At 42.8% G+C, this 26,691-nt stretch overlaps 1 protein-coding gene across 2 annotated transcripts; it reads right to left on the reverse strand.

Annotated features, from left to right (window-relative positions):
• Nucleotides 1-12,312: 12,312 nt before the first annotated feature.
• On the reverse strand, nucleotides 12,313-24,256 carry LOC148024979 (uncharacterized). 2 transcript variants are annotated; one of them, XM_087694665.1, is made up of 6 exons: nucleotides 24,047-24,256; nucleotides 13,776-14,162; nucleotides 13,589-13,696; nucleotides 13,383-13,478; nucleotides 12,966-13,325; nucleotides 12,313-12,877 (listed from the first exon to the last, which is right to left on the reverse strand). In XM_087694665.1, the coding sequence occupies exons 2-6, from the start codon at nucleotides 14,118-14,120 to the stop codon at nucleotides 12,467-12,469; spliced, it is 1,320 nt and encodes a 439-aa protein (XP_087550791.1). In that variant the 5' UTR covers nucleotides 14,121-14,162; nucleotides 24,047-24,256; the 3' UTR covers nucleotides 12,313-12,466. The 2 variants fall into 2 exon arrangements, with proteins under 2 accessions (XP_087550791.1, XP_087550792.1); XM_087694666.1 differs by having other exon boundaries at nucleotides 12,966-13,304; nucleotides 24,047-24,254.
• Between the last annotated feature and the right edge of the window lie 2,435 nt (nucleotides 24,257-26,691).

Below are 26,691 nucleotides of genomic sequence, written 5' to 3' on the forward strand. Positions count from 1 at the left end.
AGAGTGCATCCTCATCTCCCAAGGAGTGGTTAATTGCAAACCGTATGGTTGGAAACTTGATTTCAAGGGGTAACACACACTCTTCCCCATAAACTAATTTAAATGGAGTCTCTTCGGTGGATCGAAACGGTAGATAATCTGCTCTAAAAGGAAACTTGCAGTCTCTTTTGCATTGTCCTACCTCATCGCCTGCGCTTCTGACCATTTTGTAAAATAATCAATTGCTACTATAATGTACCTCTTCTGAGTAGTAGACAACGGGGTGATAGGACCCACAAAGTCAATGCCCCACTTCTTAAATGGAAGGATAGCCATGATAGGCACCAGTGGGCGTTTCCTACTCTCTCTGTTGTCATGTCTTTGACAGGTATCACATCTCTTAACATACTCAAAGGAATCTTGGAAAATGAATGGCCACCAATATCCAGCTCTTAAATCTTTCTGTGCCGTCAACCATCCAGCGAAGTGCCCTCCACACAAAGAGTCATGGCACTCTTCCAAGATGAAAGGAACCTCATTAGGCATCACACATCAGCGATAGATATCATCAATACCCTGCCGATATAGTGTTCCTATGATCAAAGAAAACTTCAAAGCTTGTTGTCTGATTTTCCTCTTTTCTGATTTTGATAAACCAGCTCCAATCTCTCCAGTTGATAGATAATGCGTAATAGCAGCATACCAAGATGGGATAGAAGCTGTATCAATTTTAAACATTTCTTCAATATCACTTCCTTCAGCCAAAGTCTCTTTCGACTCCCCGAAATCCACAAGACATTCCACAATCCCCTGCAACCTCGGTGGTGTTGGGGGTAAAGGCACCTCCGCCGTGCCGCCCCGTGTATTACTACACTGACAGTACCCGCCACTGCACACTGCAAGTGGCAGGTGCCCGTCACGTCACTTTATTCTTTATTCTTTTAGTGACTGTTTGAATAAAGGAAGGCCCGGTCACACATTGTGACTGTTGGAGTTCCCATTTCTTGTCTCTCTCTTTCTGCTGCAATGCTCTCCAGAGCCCCAGCCATCCAACTCCTCTACGCTTCGGCCCAAGAGAGTCGCACAAACCTATCGGCCCAAGCAACGGCCACCGCCACAGGTGGCATCATCCGACCAAGGCAACCCGACTCTCCGCAGCAAAGCTGACTGCAGCAGCCCAGCTGCTGTGACCGACCCTAACCCACCCCCCTTGCAAACAGCCTGGTTGCAAGCTCAAGGGGACTCCCAACCGCAACTCTATACTGTCAGGACCTCTAGTTCTAGCAAACCTCAACCACCCGTCGGCCTTATGCCCTCCTATGAACGAAAGTCATTTCTGGCGCTGGCCGCCTGACCTTGCAGAGGACACCGGAGATGATGTGGTGGACTGTATCAAACGGCTCGATGCCACCTTTGTATCACTGGCCCTCAGCTATGACCACTTGGACTTGGGTCTATTAGCGGAACCCTTTGCAACAGAAGTGCGCAATATGCCTTGCTCTTGGGAGACTTTTGAATTCGCCTTTGCACAGGCTTCTCGCTCTGCTGCTGAGTTGCTCGCTAGCGAGGTCTCCAAAGAGCAAGCCATTAAGCAACGCCTCATCACATCATATGATCCACGGACAACGTCTGCTATCACTGACCAAGAGATTGCAAGGTTATCGCACCTTGCTAATATTGGATCACCCTTCTTAAGGCAGTGGTACGCTCTTAGGTTGCAATGGGAGGTTGACAGATGTCGCATAATGACCAACACCGAACAATGCCGTGTCATCAAAATGGCAGAGTATGATCCCACCTACGTCGCGCCTACCTCGTATAGAGTGTTAACCACTCTTCGGGGTCAACCCATGGATGAGCATGTCACGGGGCATCCCTATCTTGACCGCCTCTTTAACATAGGAAGAGCTCCACATCGCAAGCCGAGTCGACTCTGGTGACTTCCTCACAGATGTCCTCACGTACACACGTAGGGATTCGACTCTTTGATCTGGACCGTGCCACTCAACTGGAATATAACCCCAACTTCTACGCTTGGCTCCTACACAATAGAGCGACAACCTTTCTGCTGAAAGCCTTGGCCTTGTAACCTCCAATCTTGGGACGGATTCTTCTTTTCCAAAGGGGGAAGAGGTAGTAAGGTGGAATGTAGTGGAAGGCGGAATATAGTGGAATGTTTTAAAAAAAACAAAAATAAACAAAATAGAATCTAAAAAGTAAACCAAGTGCGAAACGTCTGTTAAATTTGAAATGCAAGGGTAAGAGGTGGTGGTAAAAGTCTGAAAGGCAAAGTTAAGGCTATGCTCAATAAAATCTGCTATGCTTTTATTCTTCTAGAAAATTAGTTGTCAAAAGCACTAAAAGTGGAAATGGCTGAACGTGCAGGTGGCGATCATGGCAAGCCAGGACAAAGCAGGCAAGCTTCCCTTCTCGGAGGAGGAACAAGTAAAGTACGGCCTCACGGTGGAAACGAGAGCTTTCAACCAGTTAAAGTTCCGCCACATCTTCAACCTTGAAGACGTGGCCATCGAAGAGCTGGCGGTACGACAAATCATAGAGCAGTGCCACTTGCAAAAGTACCTGGATGCAGTGGGCCGGAGGGTAGATTACACCCTGTGCGCTGATTTCTTGCGCACCTTCAACAGGAACAGGGGTACCATCACGGTGCGCAACAATGAAGCCACCAGACAGGTGCAGATCGAGCTGACCCCCGAGTTGGTGGAAAGGGCACTAGGACTGCCGAATAAGGTGGAAAGGAAGCCGAAAAGAGACATCTATGCCATGTTGGGGATGGATAAAGTGAAGGTCCACACCAATGACAGAATTAGCCTGGCGGACATCCCCAACCAAGAAATTCAGCTGGTGCACGCCTTGTTCTCAAGCCAGAGGTACAACAGCATAATGACCCAAATCAATGTACCTCTGCTCGACAGCATTGTGGTGCAATCACTGGATGAGGTGAACCTTAATGGGTTCGTGAGGAAGACAATTGAGGCTTCGGCGAAGGCCCTGGCAACAGGAGGAAGAGCCGTGGGAGGGGAGTCCCCGTCGTCCTGATCGACTCGCAAGGCATCATCCTCCAAGGCCTCCACCATAGGGTTTGGAGGTGCCCTTACGGCAATCATCCAAGAAGCGCTAGGGCAGGGACAAGCAGGAGAAGACAAAGAGGGAGGTGACGAAGAAAATGACGAGTCACCGTCACAGTCCCCGCCACACACAGAAGAGCAGCAGAGGTCGTCTGATGGAACGGAGACGGACGCAGACGAAGAGGGAGAATCCCAGGCTACACCACAAAGGCATGCGGAACAACGAACCAAAGCCCTGCATGGAAAAAGAGAAGAGGAGCGAAAGATGAAAGAGAAGGAAGATCTGGAAAGGGCTTGAAGGGAGTCAGTCAGGATGAGGAGGAAATAAAAAAGAAGACTGAGGAGGAGCTGAGAAGGAAGGAAGAGGAAGAAATAGAGCTGGCAACCCGTCGCTCCATCAAGGAGCAACACAAAAGAGACGAGGAAGGCGCAGAGGGCCCGCACCGAACGGAGGCACCTGATCCCAGTACCAGCGTGCCGGAAATTGCACCCCTGCCCCCCGCAGAAGGAAGAGGAAAGGATCTGATGATGCCAACTCTCCCCCTCTTCATACCTTCCATGCCAGCCACTCCTATCATGACGACACCCCTTGCCACCGCCACCCAAGGTTCCACCCCAAAAGTCGACGAGAGCAACATGGTCACTTGGCTACAATTCTTGGTGGAATGGGAGCTGGCAAGGGAAGCGGTCATGGCCACCCCAGCATCAAGAGCCAAAAGGGCAACCACGGCTGAACTGGAGCCAAGGCCGGAGCTGAAAAGGCAGAAACTAGAAGATGTTGTCACCACTACCACCATGCCCCACCCCCCACCTCCAGCAGGCCAATACGACGAATATGTCAAGGAGCTGCTCTCGTAGTTAGAAAGGGCCAGGGAAGAAAGGAGGACAGCCGTGGAGGAGCTGGCAGCAGAACGAGAATCATAAGCCGCTCTCCAGTTGGAGAGAACGAAGCAGATAACAGAATATCAAAGGGAGATCGCTGTGCTTAGGGAGGAAGCCAGCACTAAGGAGGCAAAGGAATTAAAGGCCCTGAAGGAACGTGACGTTGCTTGGGAAAGAAGGAGAAAAATCTTGATGGATCATCTCAACGAGGAGAGGGAAACCAATGCCCACCTCCGGCGCAAGAATGATCAGCTATCTGCAGTCAACCTGGAAGCACAAAGCCAGCTTGACAAGATCAGACAGGAAGCTGCAGAGCTTGACCAGTTAAGGGAAGAACATGTGCAAAGGATGCAGGTGAAGCTAGACCAGCTCAATGCACAGATTGCAGATGAACGCAAGGAGCTGTCCCGCCTGCACCGTGAGCTCGAGGCCCAGCAGCAACAACTCATGGCAATGACCCTCCATCAGGGGGAGAGCCTGGAAGATATGGAAAAAAGAGCAAAAGAATGGGCCGATCACAATGAGCAGAGAATACGAGACTTAGCACGCCGGCTAGCCAAAGCCGAAGGAGACAGGGTGCTGGCTGAGAATCAGGCAGAGGCGGCCCAACTCTCCATGATAGCCCAGCAGCACACCTTTCTCAATACACTGCTCCACTCCACCAGACCGGAAGGAGATGAAGCCAATGATCAGCTGCAAAAGAAACTAACCATTGCACGCAGAGCGCTCACAGTAGGCCTACACGTGCCGCTGTAGCTAGGAGGCCCGACGCAGAGCCTAGAGGAGCAGAGAAGATATCTTGCACAGGTAGGCCTAACGGCGCAGGAAATAGATGACCTCAGTTTCACAGAGGCAAAAGCACAAGAAGACGAGCAAGCAGAAGGGGGTGAACCGGAGTTTGATCTGGGACCTCAAGAGAAGGAATACATCCCACCACCCCCCTCAGCCACAACAAGCGGAAGTGCAGCCCCCTGATACATCTGTCGAGAGAAGAGCAGCCCAGGCCAACCGCAGGAAAGAGATGGTAGAGAAGGCGAGGAGAAAGCTGAATACTAGACCCGTTCCAAGACAGCCTGCCCCTCTCCTACCGCGCACTCAAGATCCCCCTACTGAATTCTGTGCCGAATTGATTATCTGGGAACAGCAGGAATATAACCGCGACCCCTTCGACTTGCGCTTTGAGTTTCCCACTACCTTGAACAGAGTACTGCCCATTCAACTTGTAGAGGACGTCATCGCTATGGGTGCAAGGCTCAAAGCCAAGTGGTTAACTGAGCGTGAGGCCCACCCAACTGCTTGGGGAGCCGAGGACTGCGAATTTTGGTAGGATAAAGTCCTCCAGGTGCCTAAATCAGTGGAAGGCTATAATAGCCAACCCACCTAGAGGAGACGCATTTTTTACATCAACCTTGACGCATGGATGGCATTTTGCAACACCCTCCCTTCTGAGAGAAACAACCCTACTTTTATGCCATATCCTCGAAGGGTAGGGATAGACTTCAATCCGTCCATCCACGGCAGGTTCGACTTCCCCATTATCTATAACACCAATAGCACCTCCCATAGGGATGCCCTTCTCTTCACCCTCCCTGATTTGTATAGCTCTATAGATAGATTTCTTAGCGAGTTCACCTCCTATCCTGACCACGCATTCATTACCACTTGTAATTATCTTAGGCTAATTAGAATCCTAGTCCACCAAGAGCCCGCACCCCAAGAACGCCACCTCCGACCCCTCTATTTTGACCCCAACGCCATAGACAGCAGCACCATGACTCGCCTCATGATGCGTGCTTCTCTTTTGCCATCTTTCTGTGTTGCACTGCTCGAAGATATGAGCGACAGCAAATTCACCCAGTGCAACCACCCCTTCCTTTCTACCACCACCCTCAAAACCCGCCTCAACCTCAGGGGCTACTTGTTGAGTCGAAGATTCCTTAACAAGGCCCCCCGCCCTCCGTCATCCCCTACCCGCCATTCAGATGACGAGGAGTAAACTCCCGTCATGCCCTTGTATCGCTTATCTCCATCCATACGCCTCCTTATGCTATTATATTTTATAACCAAAAAAAAAAGAGAAGCAAAAAAAAGGGGGAAAAAAGAAGAAGAAGAAGAAGAAGAAGAAGAAAGAAGCACCACAATCACCGCACCTAGGGTTCTCCCTAGCCCCCCCTCCCCACTTCACACTTAGGGCGCATCAAGGGCAGGACTTTCAGACCTGTCACCCTAAGACTTGCACCGCACCTCCAACGAAGCACGAACTGGGTCCTCAAGTGTGGGACGTTACCAAGGGCTTGCCCAAGGTTAGACCCATCTCTCAGTTCCACTGCCACGGGCACCACACACTACACGGCGGGACAGACACACCCCTTAGGGAGTGCACAACTTTTCTTGCATATTATGTTCGCGCTTCAAGACATGGCTACCCGTGGAAGAGGATCGCCCACGGCATCCTTTAATGATCAAAACCTCTTTTCCTGTACTGGCATTCGGCCATCTGCCTGTGCTGATGGCTACCCTGATTGAACCAAGTCAAGGTAGAACTGCCATTGGGATAGATCTTGGAACCTCATCACCCAATGATCCATGCCCAACACTTCAAGATCTACGGATCGCTTATTGACTCCACAAGCCTGAAGACCTTCAACTCAAAACTGAAGACCTTCTACTCAAAGACAAGGATCTTCAATCAAGGCCACGGGTTTTCAAGGCAAACAGCGTTCGAGGGGTTTCTCCAGAATAAATCCCTCCAATACCATCCTCCTAAAGGATTGCTTATTGCTTCAAGCGTTTCGAATACTCAAAAGACGACCAGCTACACAACGGGCACCACAACAGTGTGAAAGATGCCGAGTATCTTCATGGAGCCTAAAGCACGCCGGAATCTTTCCTGGTCATTGTCCTTAAACCCCATCACTTATCATTCACCCAACCACATTGGAAGCAGTATCCGCCACTTACCTTCTCCACCTAGCAACCAACCTAACTAGCCACTACGTCCCACCGCAGTGCCATGGGACTGGCACTTGGCTAGGAGGGGGGTAATGTTACCGTGTTTTCCGCAGCACAGAGGAGCAGAGAATGAAAAAATGGAAATAGCAAAAAAGGCACAGGATAAAAGCAGAAAAATGCACCTTGACCGATAACTAGTCCCTGAAAAATTTAAATGTTCAAGCACGACCATCAGAAAGCCTCGGTGTTGGCCCGAGACAACAAAAGAGAAAAAAGGCGCACCATTAAAATGTGGGAGTGCCCCCGAATCTTTGTAAAAGAGTGCCAGGCTCGCTCCTGTGCAAAGTGTACGCACTAGTTGGGAATAGGATAAATTAGAATGGTGGGAAATGGGAAAAAGGGCCTAGGCTACGGCCGGCCATGTAAAAGAGGGAAAAGGGGATGACCACCCAAAAAGGATTTAGGGCTTTGTATATAAAGTTGAAAAGTGAATGAGAAGCTCATTCTTTGGTGTGTGGCAAAAAGAGTCTTCTTCTTCCTCTCTTCTTCTCTCCTTCTTGCTTGTGTGTGCTCTTGAGAGAGGAAGTGTGAGAGTGTGAGGGAGTGAGTGTGTGTGAGAGTGACGGATCAAGAGGGTGAAGCTCTTCACCATCTCCTCTCCTCTTCTTCTCTTCTCTTCTCTTTTCTTCTCTTGCGCACGCGGCTATGGAGGATGGAGCTTGGAGATGGAGGAGGCTTGAGGATGCTTGAGCTAGCATCAAGAATCATGGAGCTACCGGAGTGCAAGAGAGAGGAGGATACTCTATCGAGCATCAAGGTAAGCTCACTATACCCGTAGGATCGACGGCGCATCGGCTAGGTGAGAGATAGCCATTAGAGCTCGCTTGGAACGCTTGAAACAATAAGCGGTCCATGGGTCTTGGCGGTTGAGCGAAGGCTCCCACAGTTATGGCAGTACAAAATATGAGTGCAGGGATTGCAAAAATTATAGGGATGAACTAAAAAAGAACTTGATTTAATTTAAATATGGCAAGTTCCACTTGTATGAGACTAGACTAACACTCTCAAATTTTGAAAGGGTGTGATGAAAAAGTTAGTGGATAAGATGGATATATGAAATACCTATGCAATAGTGGAAGGTTGCTGCTTTTAATCTTCAAATTGAGAAAAATCATGGTTGTGTTGCACTCCGTGGTTCTTTTTCTTTTAAACAAACTTTGATCTCATGTGTTGAGAAAAAACATAAGTATGCAAAGTCTAAGGAAAAATAGTTGGGATACAAGTTGCAGTCAAACGTTGAATTTGAAAAAAATCCTTGAGGGGCATATCCTAAACAGAAAAGTTGAATTCACTCTTGGGAAGATTCTTAGCATTGCTAAGAGAGCGTTCCATGAGGTAATTTTTTTTATCAAGAGAAATAGACAATTTTTTGGTGATCATATGCATGCTATGATGCAAGGTGATGAAGGGCCTGGTTTACAAGGTATTCAAGCAGTTCATGAAGATTATGTAGGTGTTGTAATTGAGTTTACTGAAACTGAAAATGTTATTGTTGATGAATTGATGAAAAGCTAGTTAATATGGCTGAAAAAGCAATAGTTTATAGCAATACACAGAAGGGACTAAGATAGATGCACTATAGTCATGAGAAAGCTTCAAGTATGCTATCTAAGATTCATTGCACATGCAATCATTGGGCTCATGCTACCATAGAGACAATTGTTAAGGTTGGAGACCTTGAAACTCCTTGTACTATGCTTATTAATCATGGTTCAAAAATTAATATCATGGTTCATAACTTATATAAGAATGGATGGCCAGCCAATATTAATCGTGGATGGAGGATGAGGGTAGCCAACAATTCTCCAAGGGATTTGCATGCTACTTGTCCAAATGTCAAGGTTGCTATAGGTAATGTCAAGGATGAGCAATGGTTTTTTGTGTAGGACTCCTCTTATTCCATTATTCTAGGACAATCGTGCATTTGTGGATTAGCCTATACACAGATTAGAAGTCAACATGGTAAGAGGACTATTCAATTTTTTTATTGTTTGTGTTAATCATGCTAGGAATTGGGATACATTGAGAGATTGTCCATTGTTAGAGAATGTAAAAGAATTCAAAGAGCTAAGTGCCATTGTAAAGTGAGACTATGATGGTGCTAAGTGGGAAAAGCTCTCGCCTCAAAGTGTAGCTTTTTCTTTGGGTCTCATTGGATGTTTAGTAGGGAATTCCATATGCTTTGAGAGAATTAAGACCATGAAGAAGGCTACAAACTAATATATTTTAAGGTGATACTATGGAACTTACAGCAAATTCAAGTGCTAAAAGCCCATTTGTAGAGGTTGATTGATCTTTTAAATAAAAAGATAAATATGGGAATTCTTGGGCCTTCTTAAGCTCCTTACTTGAACAATGGTTCATCGTCCATCCCTAACCAACAATGCAAATCATGAAGCTCTAGCTTCACTTATGCCCTACATAGAATGGTGCCTCCTCCAAGAAAGTTGTGTTTATGTGATTCCCTCCTTTTCTTTATATATTAGCCTTATTTGTAATAACTATGGGATATGTTAAAGACCTTTCTTTTATTGATTTCTTTTGAGATATTGGTAGGAATTCCTATCGAGCAAACATGGAGATTGAATTTTGGCTGTTAAATAATTTCCCAAATGTAAACAAAAGTGATAGCATCATAGAGCTCATCATCACGATTACATCAGATCATATGAGTCTTGATCTCAAGTTCAAGACCAAAAGTTAGTCATTTAAAGTTTTGTCTAGTGAGCATGAATTTTTAAGCCCAAGTGTGTGAGGGGTACATTTTTTCTTTCTCTAGATTGGTAAACTCATTAAAAAACGTGGGCAATCTCACATTTGAGTAAAATCTCTCAAAAAGCACTCAAATTAGTTTGCTTTTACACAATCACATCAATTATGTAAGCTGCAAACACAAAAAGTAACCCCCCCTCCCCCAACTAATATATAAATGAAATGAGGATATCACATAAACACACAACTCTCTTGGAGGAGACACCACTCTGTGAGTGCAAGTGAAGCTAGAGCTTTGTGATCCCCATTTCAGATTAGGGATGGATGACCTCAAATACTAGTCTAGAGATGGAATGAACTTAAGAGTTTGGGAATCCCTCCAAAGATTGAGACAACTTCATGGAAGTTGAGATGCTTGCAAGAATCATAATAGAAAAATTGAACCCTAATTAAGGGGCTACTTTTCTTATTGATTATTTATGTCTTATGCATGAATTATGTGCAAGAAACCTTGTATAATGGGATAATAAAAGGAAGCTACATTTATATGTTTTCATAGTGTGGCAGCATACTTTGCTAATTAGATAATTAAAATAAATCCATGAAGGAAAGTAGTAGGCCTGGTCCTAATGACCAAGAGTCTATGGCTAGATGAACGTGATCTATCAGATAACTTTTTAAACACTAGATAGTGTTAGAACATGACACCTTGATTCATTAGAATATTTAATTGAATTAACAATGTTTTAGGGGACCAAGGTGCAATTGAGTCCAAGTTCTACTAGCCATGGAAGTCCAAAAGACAACGCCACTCTCTTTGAATGTTAGCCCACTCTTACATTTGATAAGTTACAAAAGTGCTCTCCTTAAGTAGACGTTAGACTATTGTTTAGAAGACGTTCATAGTTTAGAAACTCTTGGATTGATCCTTCAAGTTGAACTCCTGACATCTTGGTACGAGGTTGACTCAAAAACTACTTGGCCAACCAAGTCCATATATCCAAATTGGTTCCATATGGTGTTGACTGTGGTGAGGTTTTTGAGTGATGATTAGATGCTACCTCATTTAACTTAGCTAGAAGCAAGTGCGTCACACACAGCATCATAGCAAAAGTTTATCAAAGTGTAGGATTTTACGAAACTAGACTTTTAAGAATGTAAGTAATTATTTCGTCCTTAACTTATTAAAGTAATTCAATATTTATTTGAATTGTTTGGAAAGCTTAGTCTAGATCATTTTCAAGAGGGTTTGATTAATTAATATTAATGTGACTTTCCGTGAGGAAGGAATCTCTCAAATTAAGGGAAGAAATGGGATGCTCAAATTGGAGATGAGTTGGTAAAGTTAATCCAAGTGTTTGGATTGAGTTTTTGTGGATGATTAGTTCGATAACTGAACTTGATGGCTTACTGTCTTGAGAATCTAAGACAAACTATTTCTATAATCTCATAAACATCAGGACATAACCATAGCTGAACTCCAAGAGGAAAAATTCCCTCTCAAGCATATAAAAGCGTCAAACTTCAATGGCAAGGGTACTAAAGTCGAGGTAGATGCAGAAGTTTGGATTGATCGAATGGATGATTATTTTTCTACTAAAGCAATATGATAGCGTATTTACACCTTACCAATTGAAGCCAAATTATGGTACAGACTATTGTGCCGTGACAATGTGGTGTTGGAATGGTCAAGGACTTAAAATAAAACCTACCGTAAGGGAAAACTACCTTACATCCACGTTTGAAACCTTGAAGATGAATGAATTCTTTAACCTCCACTTGATCCTAGAGTAGCATTGCTTAAAGTTTGTTACCCTTTGAAAGTACGATCCCAATAGATTGCAAGATTGAGGCAAGGTTTTCCCAAGGATTGAAATTTCTTCTTCATCACCATCTTGAATCAATGAGGCCAATTACAACATATTAAAGATGTCTAGTATCCAACAAGTTACAACGCTTTGCCAAGGATTGAAATTTCCACTTAATCATTGGGTTGAATCAAGTTTCTTTAGAAGATGCCCTAATGTAATCTAAGACGTTTGGTCAAAGAAAATAATAAAGTTTCTAGGAACACTTAATTTATTATTTATTAATCAATTAATTCAATTAAAACTAGCGCTCTTAAAATTTAAAACTAAATAGTAATCAATTAATCAATTAGATTAATTAAAACGAACCCTATATTTAACATTTTAACCATAGAAATTAGTTTCATTAAAATTATGCCCCTTACTTAAAACCAATTTCATATGCCTATACCTTATTACTAAAAGTAACCCCCTTGAAACTAATCCCTTAGGCCCATTACTAATTACCAAAATAACTACTGAATCACTAATTAAGTAATTATTAAATCACTCACAATTGCTCTAAAAATTAACTAAATTATTAAGTACTATAACTAATGTTACTAGTTATCAATTAATTACTATTACTAATGAATAACTAAATTAAGTATTGAGATTAACTATTATAATTGATTAACTACTAAACTGCTTGCCACTAAATGTAAATTAACCAAGTAAAACTACTGAAACTAACACGCACAATCACTCACACTAACACTGGTGCTAAATGAAGTAAAACTATTAAAACTAATGCATGCGATCACTTACACTCACGCTAATATTTTTTCTGGCACTTTGATGAAGTAAGTATTGATTTAGGACAGACAATCAATCACATCAAGCAGGGCAGCTATTAGCTACTGCCAGTAGCACAATGGTTAGATATAATTAGCAGTTTGCCAGAGCTTCAACTACCCCTAAATAAACAATTTTTTTAGGCAGCTCCATTCAAGGCCTTACATAAAGCCTGTCTCGCCCCCCTGTATGGGTTTCAATTACACGCACAGGGATCTCCTCCCCAACCTTGTAGAGGCGCTCCAGTAAAGCCATCCCACCTGAGCAACCCAGCTGTGAAGCTGCAAGGAAACCTTCCCTACCTGAAGGTAAAGTTACAAAATAGCCCACTGGATTTATCTCCCTAATAACACCGAGCACAGTATCAGGATGTCCCTTCTGATACAGGGTAGACTTGTCAAGCTGGAAATTCCTTTGCTCTTCTTCATACTCAGCTTGAAGCCTTTGCTGCATTGCTTGCCTTCTGTAGGCTTTCATACGCATCTTGGCCTCCAAATTGTATGGGCGCCTTCTTACAGGGGTTATCGGAGCATACTGATAGTAAGGTTCCTGCTGAGAATTGCTCTGCACCACCAATTATCACCAGACTTAATGCCAAATCATTATTGCAAAAGATTGCCACACTAAAACGAGTTTAGACAAGTTCACTTACCGGGTAGGATTGGGAAGGTGTCTGAAGAGGTTGAGGGGCTTGGGGGGCTGAGGGGGCTGCAGGGGCTGGAGGGGTTGGAGTGTATTGATTGTACTGCTTACTTGCCGGGTAGGATTGGGAAGGTGCCTGAAGAGGTTGAGGGGCTTGGGGGGCTGAGGTGGTTGCGGGGGCTGGGGGGTTTGGAGCATACTGATTGTACCGGTAATTAGGCTGTGACATCCCAGGAGCTTCAGGAGCTCGGGGGGCTTGAGGAGCTTGAGGGGCTTGGGGAGTTGAGGTGTACTGCTCATACTGATTGTACTGATTATATTGATAGTAAGGCTCTTGATGCACATTAGTCTGCAGCAGTTCCCCTACCAACTGTTAAAAATTCAAATACACCCCGAAAATTCAATAAATAACACTCTTATTACTCACTGGGTATGATGGAGAAGTCATTCGAGGATCCGGAGGGGCTTGGCCATGGGTGGTTGATGCATAATGGTTATAATATTGTCCTTGCTGCACATTACTCTGCAACATCCGAATTTAGTGACTTAAACTCATGACATTGGAGGGCACAAGTATCACAATTCCAATAATAAGCACTTAAATTCCGTGAGACAACACCTCTTTCTGCTTACTTGGTGGGGTTGGGAAGGAATGTGGGCAGACGGAGCTTGAGTCTGGGGAGCTTGAGGCATTGGTGTGTAATAATTATACTGATAATATGGTTCTTGTTGTGTATTACTCTGCACCAGAATTCTTAGTTAAGCAATATGGAATATCATAGTATTCCAAAAATGACAAGCATCAGTTCCAAACACGTACTGGGTAGACTGGAGGAGGCATCTGAGGAGGTTGAGGTTGAGGAGAATGGGGGTTATGTGCCATTGGCTGAGAATCCAGAGAAGAATCTTGCTCTGCATTGCTCAAACTGGCTGCACAGAAACCTTTCTTGAAAATGTCTTGTCTGTTGAAAGACACGAACCGCTTTCCCATCTTCAATGCACTCTGTGATGCACTGAGCTGTGTAGACCAGCCCACAGAAAGAAAATTATGATGGGAATCCATCAGGTTTTTTGCATTCTCATTCAATAGAGAAGATGATGTGCTGGACACAGAGACCCAACAAAGAGGCTGAGTCACAGATCCACTAAGAATTGTTGGAGTCATCTTCAAAGAGATGGGTGAATCTCAACTAGGCCTGTTGAAAAGCTGTGAAACATAAGCAGGAAATTAGAACATTTTTAGAAACCTGACTAGTCTTCTGCTGCATTCATAACTTCTTACCTGCAACAGATGATGTACATTGACCAATAAACGAAAATTGAGAGTTTCACGTTCTTGAAAACCTCTTACACATGCTAAATATAGATGCATGATATTGTCTGGCACAGCATCAAATCATCACACAAGGACATTCTATACTGAGGATTTCAGGGAGCCATATCAAAACTATCAGCTGCACATGGTGCACTTATGAAGTGTTATATTTCGTAATCATCAGACTGTTCAGAAATCTTTGCAAGGCACATGGAGCAAGGAGGAAGCTACAAGGAGGGAATACATACCTACAAATTTCTGTGCATTAAGGAATCGCACACATGTGGATGTGCACAGAGGAAGAAAGATATATTAACATCAGCAGAATGCCAAAATGGCCAAAGAGGATCGAGACCTGAGCATACAGTATTACTGAAACCCAGTCGGATCATAAAGCACAATCAAAGAATGTCTTAAAAGAAAAATCAAATTGTTGAATCCTACAACTGTAGAGGAAAGGTGATATGTCAGATGTAGTCAAGCAGCTCTCACACAAATTCTCTATCTCATTCAACCTGCTTTACTGCTGAAACCCAAATTTTTGAACACTCTTCCATCCATCATGGGTATCAGAGCCTGAAGACAATGGGGATCAAGGTATAGCAGAGCCTGAAGAAGATGGGGATAAAGGAAAAATAATCCTTTTTTGCTCGGGCTTTAAGGAAGCAGTAAAATTTTAAAAACTACAAGAAGAGATTCATGGCTTCTGTAAAAAAGCAGCTGCCATTAAAGCTGTAACAAACTGACAATCTGTCACCTGCATCTAGTCTGACATGTGGCATTAGGGACGTCATCATAGTTCCTCTGCTCCATCCACTCATTCACTCTTTCCTAATCACAGTGAAGCAAGGGTCCTATTCTGTTAGGCACACACTCCATAGGTTCTATTACTACCCCTCAGGTGGTGGAGGTACAATGGTGGTGGGAGTCCACTCCTAAACCAAGCATGTTCAACAGCTCACACTCAAGGATAATCACCCCACATGTATCAAGGCCCAAACATCATTCCGGTGGCCACAGTTTGCACAAATGTCAATGGCTGGTGGGCCATCTTCCCTCTTATATGCAAATCCACCTTACAAGAGTTATCCACCCACAGCACCCGTAACAATGACCCAATGCTGCCTACAGTACCAAGCCAACCACCTTCTAATGTTTTGCCACCTACTTGCCCATCACCTCATTCCTCCCGCTCTACTGCTACAGCAAAGAGCAAATTTAATGATAAGACTCACTTCAATGGGTTGAATTATGCGACATGGTCATAACCTTGTGTGGCATGTGGTGGATTCTTAAGATCTATGGGACCTTGTTCAAGGGCAAAAACCCCAACTTGGCACATGACCATCTTCATATGAGGTAGTATGCTCCTGAAGAGCCATAATGCTACAACCATAGTTCAGCTAATGCAAGGTCTAATGCCCAGATTCTGTGAAGATATGCTAAGGTTTACAATGCTGTAAGTGATGGAAAGAGTGTGCAAGATGCAGAAACATAGAGCAACGGATGTAGTTGGATTGTGATATCCACCAGAGACACATCCCAAGGTCTGTGACCACCAAGGAGCTGGAGAAGCTGAAAGTGAGTGATCAGCAGGCTGGATACCAAAACACAGCTGTGTGGAAGGCCAGAACTGGTAAAAGGAATAGTGTACTGATGTAGATGGCTCGTAAACTAATTAAAACAGTGTGGCAACAACTAGGGAAGATAAGTTGGATGTTGTACAGACCTGCACTATCAAAAACGCCAACAAACTGACGTGGGCAATGATGCTGATCTGCAGAGCAGCCAGCTAAGTAAATGCAGCTGTCTGGAGCAGTTAATGCAGTTGCCAGTAGCTGGAAATTGTTGGCAGGAACAATGGACAGGTACCAAGTAGAAGGCTGCAGTCAATGAAGGCTGGATAGCAAATGGTGATGGGCTACAAGCTGGAAACAAGGTGCCAACAACAATAGAGAAGGTGAGGACTGAAGTGACGTGCAAAACAAGTATGGGCTGGATGGTGGGCAGGCTGTCTATTTATAGATAAGTGAATCCTTCCAAATTAAGGTTTGACTTATGGGACAGAAATTCTCTGGGAACACATTTTCTTTATTAATGAGAGCTTTGATAATTACATGTTTTGGGGCTGTTTAAAAGAGCTAAATTTGTAATGCATTTTTAGAACAACAAATTCCATGCCCAACTCCCAACATTTTGACCTTGCATTGGAAAGAAGAAAAACATTCTCCAACTAGACGATGAAAAGTGCATGTGGAAAAGGGAGTGTTCACACCACAACAATGCAGAAACACAGTTAAGTGTAACAGTGTGAACGCTCCCAATGCACATGGCACTTTTTACCTTCTCTTTGAAGGAGGATTTTTTCCTGTGTGAACACACCAAAGGGTGGTACCATGGTGGTACTACAATACCTTGGGGTTGTACTTTCATTCTATTAGGCTCACATTAGTGGATATATTCCGACACTCTTTTCTTGCTCTCCACTGTTACTCTTTTCTTGCTCTCCATTATTCACTACGAGAGAGAGAGAGAGAGAGAGAGAGAGAGAGAGAGAGAGAGTGTGTGTGTGTGTGTGTGTGTGTGTGTGCGCGCGCGTGCGATTGAGCTTCAATCCAATAGTGGTATCAAGGTTGGTTCAACCGGCCTCGCCGCCATTGCCATCACTCATGAGGTCTCACACTACCACCACCACCATCGAGCTTTTTGCTAAGCTTTTTCTCTTCTCATTTGGTTATCCATCTTAGTCTTCAATTGCCATTGCCAATCAATCAGCAACACCTAAACTAACAAACCTCTCACCTAAGCTAACAAGGGTACCGCCATAGCCTACTTGTGTTATCTTGCAACCACCAGCAATGTCATGTTCAGCACCTACAGCCAGCTACACCATTGCAGCAACTACAGCAACTGCCACACATGTAGCCAATTACATCGCCAATTCCAAGCGGTCACTCAAGATTGCCTCACTAGCTCCAACCTTGCCAATTGCATGTTTCAACTAGCACCTCCACCCAATCTACCAGCATCTATGCCAGTGATACCTACAGCAATGCCCAATCGGTCAAAATCTGTGGCACCACCCATTACTCTAGCAACGCCAACCATGCCACCCACAACCTCCCTTTACAAAAACTGTCGATCTATGCCCCTCTCTCTCTCTCTCTCTCTCTCTCTCTCTCTCTCTCTAACAGCAGGGCAGCCTTCACTGCCACCCGGTCCTCAGCAGCTTTAACATGCTTGCCTGCCACCACACCACCGGAGAAGGAGCGCTGCCTTGCACACTATCCAAAAGCAACCATCAATTGAGATCCAGGTGACCCTGACCCACAAAGAACCAAGGATCAATGAGCAATGAAAGCTCAATAACCAACTGCCAAGACAATGGAGCAAGCACTGCTCAAACATGTATCTGCATCCAAGTAAATCCAAGATCCATAATCAGGGCATTAAGGGCCAAATAGCATCCATGCTGCATAAGTGATAAGCCAACCAAATGCAAACTGCTCAAAATTCTCACCATCTAATGCTATTTTAGCCACCACTTGCACCCAATCTGGCAACATATGCACCTGCACCACCTATAGCAACACACCCAATCTGCCAGCATTTGTGTTGCCGTACACCCACTGCTCCAATGATGCCACTTGCATGCCGCCCAAGATATCCCTCTATAGAAGCTGCATGCTTGTGTGCTTGTCTTCACTGCCCCCAACAACATTCAATGCCACCACATCCCAATCTCCAACTACCCAATACACCTGCCAGCCACTAGAGAGGGAATATTGCCCTACACATTGCCTAGAAGCAACCATCAGTTGAAGACCAGGTGTCCAACCATTTTGCCACCCAACTTTCTTTGCTACAAATCAACAAACTAACATCTTAACATTTAGGCTTTTCCATTTAAGCAATAGTTTCTTAGCATTGTCCCATTCACCCTACAAAACAATGAACAAATTATAGAAAGGTTGGCATATTCACGATAGCTAGTTTATCTACACCAAAATCGCAACATTGGTAGCATCTTCCTTGACATTCAACTCCATTGTCTTCAACTCGGCTTGAAATTAGTAAGTTTTTGAGTTTCCATTTCCATTTCTCTTGTGCTCTATCAACACAAATTATTCGACAAGACCTAGTTGCATTTGTCCATTTGCTCCACATGTTTGGGGATAATGAAAAGTTAGATGGTACCAACTATTCCATGTGGGCATACATGATGCATCATGTGCTAGTTGCAAAATAACTTTAGGGATGTGTATCTAGCATGAAAGTTAGGCATATGCTTTGTTGTACAATCAAGTACAGGTACTTCCAGTGGTTCATCTATTGTGCCCAACAGTTCATCAGCTCCACCACTAGCTGCTCCTCTAGGCTCCCACTATAGATCAGTCGAGATAGGATGAGAGAGATGCTTATACACATGTATTGATTGTACTGTCATGCAAAATACAAATCATATTGCACATACGGCCAATGCACCATGGCCAAACAAGCATGCGATGTTCTTGCATTTGCATATCACATGTACACTGAAGCACATATAGTCTACTTGTGAAAGCAACTAATTGTGGATGCTAGGAGAGAAGGAGGGAGCTACAACTGCAATCTTGCAACCATTGAAGGCAATCAAAGAGCTACCCCAAGCTAAAGAGGAAGCCATTGGAGATAGGTGACAGCTCTATAAGCAATCTACAACTAGATAACAACAATTTTGAGGTCCACAAGAGCATGCGACTACACGTGGAGCTCTTGTTGATGATGGGCTCTAATCAATTAATCATTCACCACATGGAAAAATTAAATTTCAGCCAATTTTAACAATGAAACTCTAAAATCTCTCTCTCTCTCTCTCTCTCTCAACCAATTCATAACTCCCTTCAAGAGATCTCAACCAAATTCAGTCCTAGAAGGGTGCAATTGAAGAATTTCTACTACTAAACCCTAATTCACGGCAAAAATTAGGGTTTACCAGCCACCCTTGGAAAAGTGCTTAAAATTTATGGCCTAGAACTTGAAATTCAACAATTAAAATTTGGGGATTTCAATTAATTTCAAGAGACCAACCAACATTAAGTTAGCAAATTAAAAGCCAATCCCCAAGCAAACCAAGGGGCAAAATTGATTTGAAGGTTTGCTAGTTGCTATGGACAAGAAGAAGTATTGAAGATTGAAGGAGATCAAGCTGGATCTCAGTGTGCTTCAATCTTTAGCAATACAAGTTAAAGAAATATTGCAAGGGGCTCCAATTTTGGGACCAGTCGGGTGTCCAATGTCTGAGATTAAGTGGTAACATTTGCATTTTCAATCTATGTGAATTTTATGCTTGCTGTAATTAGTGCTTAATCAGGTTATTTACCACCCTATCCAAGAAGGATGGGCTAGTTACACCAAAGCAACTGTATCTTTTTGTACAATTGTCACTAAATTGAGGTGGGGTGCATTTTACTTTTGGGGAGCATCACTTCATTGGCCCATTTATCCTATCTTCTTTTGAGTAGCCCAAGTGAATGGATCTTATGTTTTAGTTTTTTTGGTAAGGTAAGAATTTGACAACAAGAGCCCCTATCACAAGGAAATACACTATTTGAACACATAAGTTGTACTAAAGTTGTTTCACATATGAAGTACATGTGTAAGATTTAAGTTGTATGTGTATCAGGGTAACAAATAATCCTAGCTTCAACAGTGGAGGACGTTGGTAAAAGTTGTGTGGATAGATATCAATGGGATACCTTGTGAAACCAGCCTTCCTTCTTGGAAAGGGTGGTGATAACCTGATTTAAGAGTTAATTACAGCAATAAATAAATGCACATAAAATGAAATTCACACTTTACCATAACATTCTTGGACAGTAGACACCCTGTTGGGCCCAAAATTGGCGCCCCTTGCGGTATTTCTTTAGCATTCATTCAATTGGAAGCAATACAACTCGAGATTCTTCAATCTCCTCCTGCTAACCAATTGCTCTTGCTGTCATAAATGACCAGCAAGCCTTTTGGGTCATTTGCCCCTTGCCCAGGACTTCTTCTCCAATTTGACCCTTGGCTAGCCAAATGCTGCCCCAAATCAATTTGGGATGGGCTGGATCCTGAAATCCCTTGATAATCTTCAATTATCAGCTGCTAATTTCAACCCCTTAAGCCTTCAATCTCTGGCATGGATCCCAAGATGACTGTTAAACCCTAATTTCTACTGTAAATTAGGGTTTACTACAAAAATTACAGATCAACCCACCAAAAATGGCTGAAATCTCCTCCAAATGGCTAAGAATTGCTGAGAATGACTGAGCATAGGCTGAAGGAGATGAGAGAATGCTGTAGAGAGAGAAAATTCTGAGATTTGTCGCGAAGAACTGATTAAAATTAGCAAAACTACCCTACTGTACCAGCCCCAAACGGATGCACTAACAGCAATAGGAGCATCAGAGACTATGATCTTCAAGAGAAAGTGTATCAACAGCAATTACCAGCTTCCCAAGGTCAAGAATATGCAATCTCCATCACCAAAATAGTCTCCAATGGTTGGGAAATGGCCCCAAAAGCTGGCAGCAACAGTCCAACACCTCTTCCTAACAACTCCAAAATGAATAAACGAGATTTCCCTCTCCCTTCAGCCCTATTTAACCTTTCCCCCACTTGCATGGGAAAGTTTTGCCAAGTGGCAGCTTTCTTAATCCATTTTCAGCAATTTCCAACCATTTAACTAATTTTCAAAATTAATTAATTCAGCCCTTGATCCATGCCCAAAAAATTGACCTTGCCCATCCAAAAATTAATTGGCTAAGCCATTTGCAATCCAAAGTGGTCCCATGCATTAATTGACCCTTGGACAAGCATTAATCCATTAATTAACGCCTAGTCCCTAGTGTCACCACTGACACTTAATGGCCAATTAATGGTCCTAGGGGCAAACTGACACCAAAATTCACCTAGAATCTAATAAGTGTAACTTGCTACAACTTTTGCCTTTGACACCCATCTTTTTCACAGGGTCCCTGGGCCTTCAACTGTGAAAAAGTAGGTTGCACCTCACATGTGCAACACGTATGAATCTTTTAATTGCTCCCAGTTTTTCTTTTCCAATGAAAGAAATCTAGAATTTTTCAATGTTTCATGCGAGGAATTCCCACCGAGAAGCAATACTCGAACTCGAAATTAATCCTTTAAACAAATGTCAAGTAAACATAAGCAAAGCATCAAATTTTCACATCCTCGTGACACCTTGGACAACTCTCGGTAAGGGGCATTGAATATTCCCTTGAAATGACTTTTAGTATCATGAGAATTAAGATTTTATATAATTTAATGTCTGTAATTAAGTTTAGTGAATTGTATCAACACTTGTGGGTTTAGAGAAGTTAGAATTTTAAATTTTGGGGCTGGGCATTTGCACTCATGCCATGTATTTTTCAATTAAATCAATTATTATTGGGTGGAAACTAAGTCTAGAGGCAATGTTTGCATGGGTAGATTTGACACTTAGTAATTGGTTAAGTTTGGGAGCCCTCAAAGACTATGTGAGGCTGTTTGGGGAAAATCTGACAGTAGAGAACTAAGATTGGAGCAAAAAGACAGTAGCTGAAGGTCTATGGCAGCAAGGCAACATGTTCCAAAGGGGCCTCTAGGATTGAAAACGTCTGAAAACCCTAATCGTTGCAAGTAACTTTATCTATGGGCCAACCGACGAAAGGCAAGAGCATTTGAGCCAAGCAATAGCAGCTTGGGGGCTCATTTATTGTAGCTGACCTGTTTTTTATACTTTTGGGGAGCATTCAATAGTAGGCGATTGCATTCAGGGCATGGCTGACTTAAGATGACAGCTCCTAGAGCATTTATTGCAGCATGAGACCTGATTTCAGGGTGATTTTAGGGTTGGCAGTCACATCTTGGATCAAGCAGCGAGATGTAGAGCATTTATGGCTGTAGACAACAGCTGTGGAAGTATTAAATGCTGCTGATGGCCACTATTCAGGGAGAAATCAGAGCTGAAGTGCAGATTCTTTGTCTCCTGCTTACTCTCTCACATCTTGATCAAATGCATGTTGAATCTAGCAGTGGAAATTGGAGACCTATGTCAGATTTGAGCCTGATGTGTTGCTGACTGGGGAGTTGCTGATCTCAGTTTGAAACCAACAAGGTTTAATGTTTGCATGGCTGTGCTGGGATGTGTGCATGCATGCTCAACGATTGAGAAAGGTTGTTAATGTAAATTCAGTTAATGGACAGCCAAATGGGTGAGGTATTAGAGGCCTATAGGAGAGCTGATTTGCATGCAACGAGAAGAGGATACAATTTGGGCTTTTCTGATTGCAAATTGGACTTTTATGATTTCTGGTTACAGAGAATAGAAAGGTATTCCAAATGTTGAAAGAGAATTGACTCTATCAATGGAGAAAGTTGAGAACTCAAGGGCGTATCTCTTGAGTTCAAGGCAAGGCCTGACATCCTCCTAGGGGTTCAAGTCAAATTTGGAATTTATGTGGAAAGAGATACCACAAGGGGCATCAATGTCTTGGGGACAATCACATGTTGGCTCGTCTCAATTTCATAAGGTAATCTAGCCCAAAGTGGTAAAGTGCTGAATTTTCAATTTATATTTATTTTATGAATTTATTGTTTATTGTACTTATGTTTTAAGGGTTCCACCACCCTTGTATTGAAAAGATTTCAGTTCCCGCATGTAGAATAATCATGTGGCAAGGGTGCTCATGCAAAAGTATGAAGATGTAAAGGGGTAGATGAGGATAATTGTCACATGGAGTGATGTAGCTGCTCAAAATCCAAATGAGTATGGATTGCTCAAGAATGCTTCACTGGATAATTCTCTCTCTCTCCCCCTCCCTCCAACAATGTGAATTGATGAATGTGATGGTCAAAGGAGCACATACACATGGTGTGAGAGATTGGGATGCCATCTGAGAAGACCAAGGTTAACCCACCAAAGTGTCATTAGGCTGTGTAACATCCTTGGACATCTGAATGGGCACCAATGGCAATGGTCGGAGTTTTGCTTTGACAGGTGTAGCACAATACAAACCACAGATTTTTGAAAGCTGTGAATACTATGTTGGCTATAACAAGACAAGTTTATGGGGGGTTGACATCCCACACCCAAACGTGGGAGCAAATTAAAACCAAGGTTAAAATGCAATTTACTTGGACCAGGGCCCGGAGCACCAAGCATGGAAGCTGAATAGGAGTTGACTGGGCTGAATGGAGCGACTTGCTTAAAACTGTCAACACACTCATAATGCTGGGAAAATGGTCAGCCTTGGTAATGATGAGGCGGTTGGAATGAGTGATGGCAAGCTATCCAATCACCCCAACCAACAAATCAGATACGAGGTAGCGGGGGGCAGTTACAACAACTATAAGAAAAAGTTAATATTAATATCAGAGGCAAGATGTGACCCAAACTCCTGATGCTGTACTTCTTGTGCCATGACAGGTACAAAGATATACAGTGTCCGAACAAGCCTAAAACAAAGGCCTCTATGACAAACCCAATTGGAAAACCTTGAAGCCTCGACAGTACGAACTAGTTATGACAGTGGCCACTTACAACTGCACTAAAGTAACTTCCTAGACACAAGAAAATAGGCAGAACATGGTTTAACAGAGACGTAAACTTGCTGCTTGCTGCTTATCTACGCCATGGGTGTGGTGAAGGCAGGTCATAAGCACAGTGAAAACGTGTCATTTAGTTATGGTCTTTAAGAACCACAGAGAGAGAGAGAGAGAGAGAGAGAGAGACATAGAGAGAGAGGTACCTGATAAGGCCGGCGATGCCGTCAGCAGGTTAGCCTGCGGTTGTACCTAATTATGCAGTAGAGAACGATCAATAGATATGAAGTCAGAACTACACGCAACACACACACACTCTCTCTCTCTCGCTCTCCCCTCTTTCAGGTTACAGACCGGCCACCTCTCTGCATTGCAGATACAAGATATTTCCTGGGATTTTTATCACACCGGATCTCTAAAGTAACTTAAGGTCGAAATATCGTCATGTTGTATATCAATTAGAGCTTAAAATTAGACTGAAACCATCATCCACAAATGTTCTCCTAATGACACTAGGCCCCCAACCACGTGTCGCGCTACGCATAACAAATAAATGTCTTGTTATGTCAAACACATTTGCTATCATAGCCTCTTCAACAAAAGTAAGATACACAATTCCACATGGCTTATGATTCAAAGGTCTCTATTGTTGCATCTAAGTAAAGTTTAGGATTAATTTTACACCATAACAATTTATTGTCGATTTACCATGTAGATAATGCACATTATGATATCCATATTATCAATGGTTTTGATTTTTATTTGATTGGCATAGTAACATTGAATTGCCTATGTAAGAACTTTTTTCACTGTGAGGGGAGGGAGATTATATTCATAAATACATAAATATACAAGAATGACTATAAAATAGTGGTGCCAATGAAGTGATAGGATATGGTGCATGTGATTGTACACTCACCAATGTGGGTGAAGCAGTTGTGCTCACCTAAGCATATGCACTTAAAGAAGTTATGAAGTATACATATCTTGCCTTCCACATCCTCATTTTAATAAACAAAAGAGACATTATATAATACATTGAGATTTAACTCTTATAGTTTGATATCCTTATCTCCTATTATTATAGCCATATCTTCAGCGATCTACACACAAACATGGACTCACATATGTGCAACACACATGCACCTACATGTACACACTCACTCACTCACTCACTCACTCACTCACACACACACACACACTCTCTCTCTCTCTCTCTCTCTCTCTCTCTCTCTCTCTCTCTCTCTCTCTCTCTCTCTCTCTCTCTCTCTCTCTCTCTCTCTCTCTCTCTCTCTGTGTGTGCACTTGTCTACTATGTATGTCCAGCATGTTCTTAGCCCTGGCTATCCACCATCACCTTACAAATCTCCATTATCCTCTCGCTTGAGTCAACTTCTTGCATTTCTATCCCCTGCCATATCTATCTTGTGCTTTTCTTATACCTGCCATATCTAAGCTTCTCTCTATCTTTCTCTGGTCATTGGTAGACTATGAGATTCTTTTTCATTTATTGTTTGGTGTATATGTCGATGGAAGCAAGGTGCTTGTGCAATCTCATGTCTTGCTTTGATATAGGGATGGGCATGGCTCATCTACTTGGCAATGTCATCCATGCCTGAGTAACCATGCAATGATAGATTACTCGTGTATAATGTTATCATCCCACTCTTTCCTACCTTCAAAACAATAGTGACGATAGAAATTAATCATGCATTAGCTCACTTATTGATTCATGGTTTTTGCAACATATATGAAAAGGGAGATAGAGATATATATATATTGTTAAGAGAGTCAAGAGAGAGGAAGAGATGAAATGATTTGATTCAAATGCACAATGAAAGGGAGATGGCACAAGATATGGAGGCTTGATCCTTCTCCTCCTCCTCCTCATTCTTCTTCTCATAACATGCACAATGAGTATCTACAATAGTAGATAGATACTTTAACTTTAGGACATTTTACATATAACCTCTTTTCCACTTTAATCCTATGTTCTATTTCTCAACACTCCCCCTCAAGCTCAAAATGAGCTTGCAAATATAATATCATGAGTGCACTTCTAAAGTACTCCAACTTATCTTTACCTAATGGTTTCGTAAAGATAACTATGAGTTGGTCATTGGTTTTGATGTATACTAAGTCTATCTCTCCATCCATGACTTTCTCTCTAATAAAACAATAGTGCACTTCAATATGCTTTGTTCTTGGATGACAGACTATGTTATTTGCAAACATAATACTACTAATGTTACCACAATACATGATGACTCCACCATCTATCTCAATGCCCAATGTCACACATAGAAGTAGTCTCAACCATGTCTACTCACATGTTGCCAATGCTATTTCTCTATACTCTGCTTTCATACTTAACAAAGCAACTATGGTTGCTTATTGTTACTCCAACTCATTATGGTTGAACCAAATGAAAAAGCATAACTACTAGTGGATCTCCTGTCTATAATACTTCCTGCTCAATCTACATTTGTGTATCCAAACAATGTAGGCTTGATCCCTTTCTCATAGAACAAGCCATAACTAACTATCTTCTTGACACACCTCAACACTCTACTTACTGTATCCAAGTGTGACTTGTATGGATTTTTCATGAATTGGCTTATCACTCCTAGTAAGTAGCTAAAGTCTAGTCTTGTTGGGGATTAAGTAGATCAAGCTACCAACCATCTTCCTAAACATGGTAATATCCTCAATATACTATCCATTGTCAACCATTTTTATGCTTTGGTCCAATGGTGTATCAACTAGTTTATGTATTGCCATTCCATACTTCTCTAACATTTCTAATGAATATTATCTTTGCACTAACCAAAATCCATGGGGTGTATCAATC

The sequence above is a fragment of the Lygodium microphyllum genome, chromosome 15 (assembly GCF_053477565.2).
Source record: "Lygodium microphyllum isolate KBCC chromosome 15, Lygodium_microphyllum_v1.1.10, whole genome shotgun sequence".
Lineage (NCBI taxonomy): Eukaryota > Viridiplantae > Streptophyta > Polypodiopsida > Schizaeales > Lygodiaceae > Lygodium > Lygodium microphyllum.

Excerpts from the sequence above, each read along its gene's own strand:
- LOC148024979 (XM_087694665.1), bottom strand. The coding sequence starts at position 14,120 with ATGACTCCAACAATTCTTAGTGGATCTGTGACTCAGCCTCTTTGTTGG. Across the intron at positions 13,697-13,775 it reads TGCCTCCTCCAGTCTACCCA|AGTAATACACAACAAGAACC; the intron begins GTACGTGTTTGG and ends ATTCTGGTGCAG. Across the intron at positions 12,878-12,965 it reads CACCTTCCCAATCCTACCCG|AGCAATTCTCAGCAGGAACC; the intron begins GTAAGTGAACTT and ends TTGGTGGTGCAG.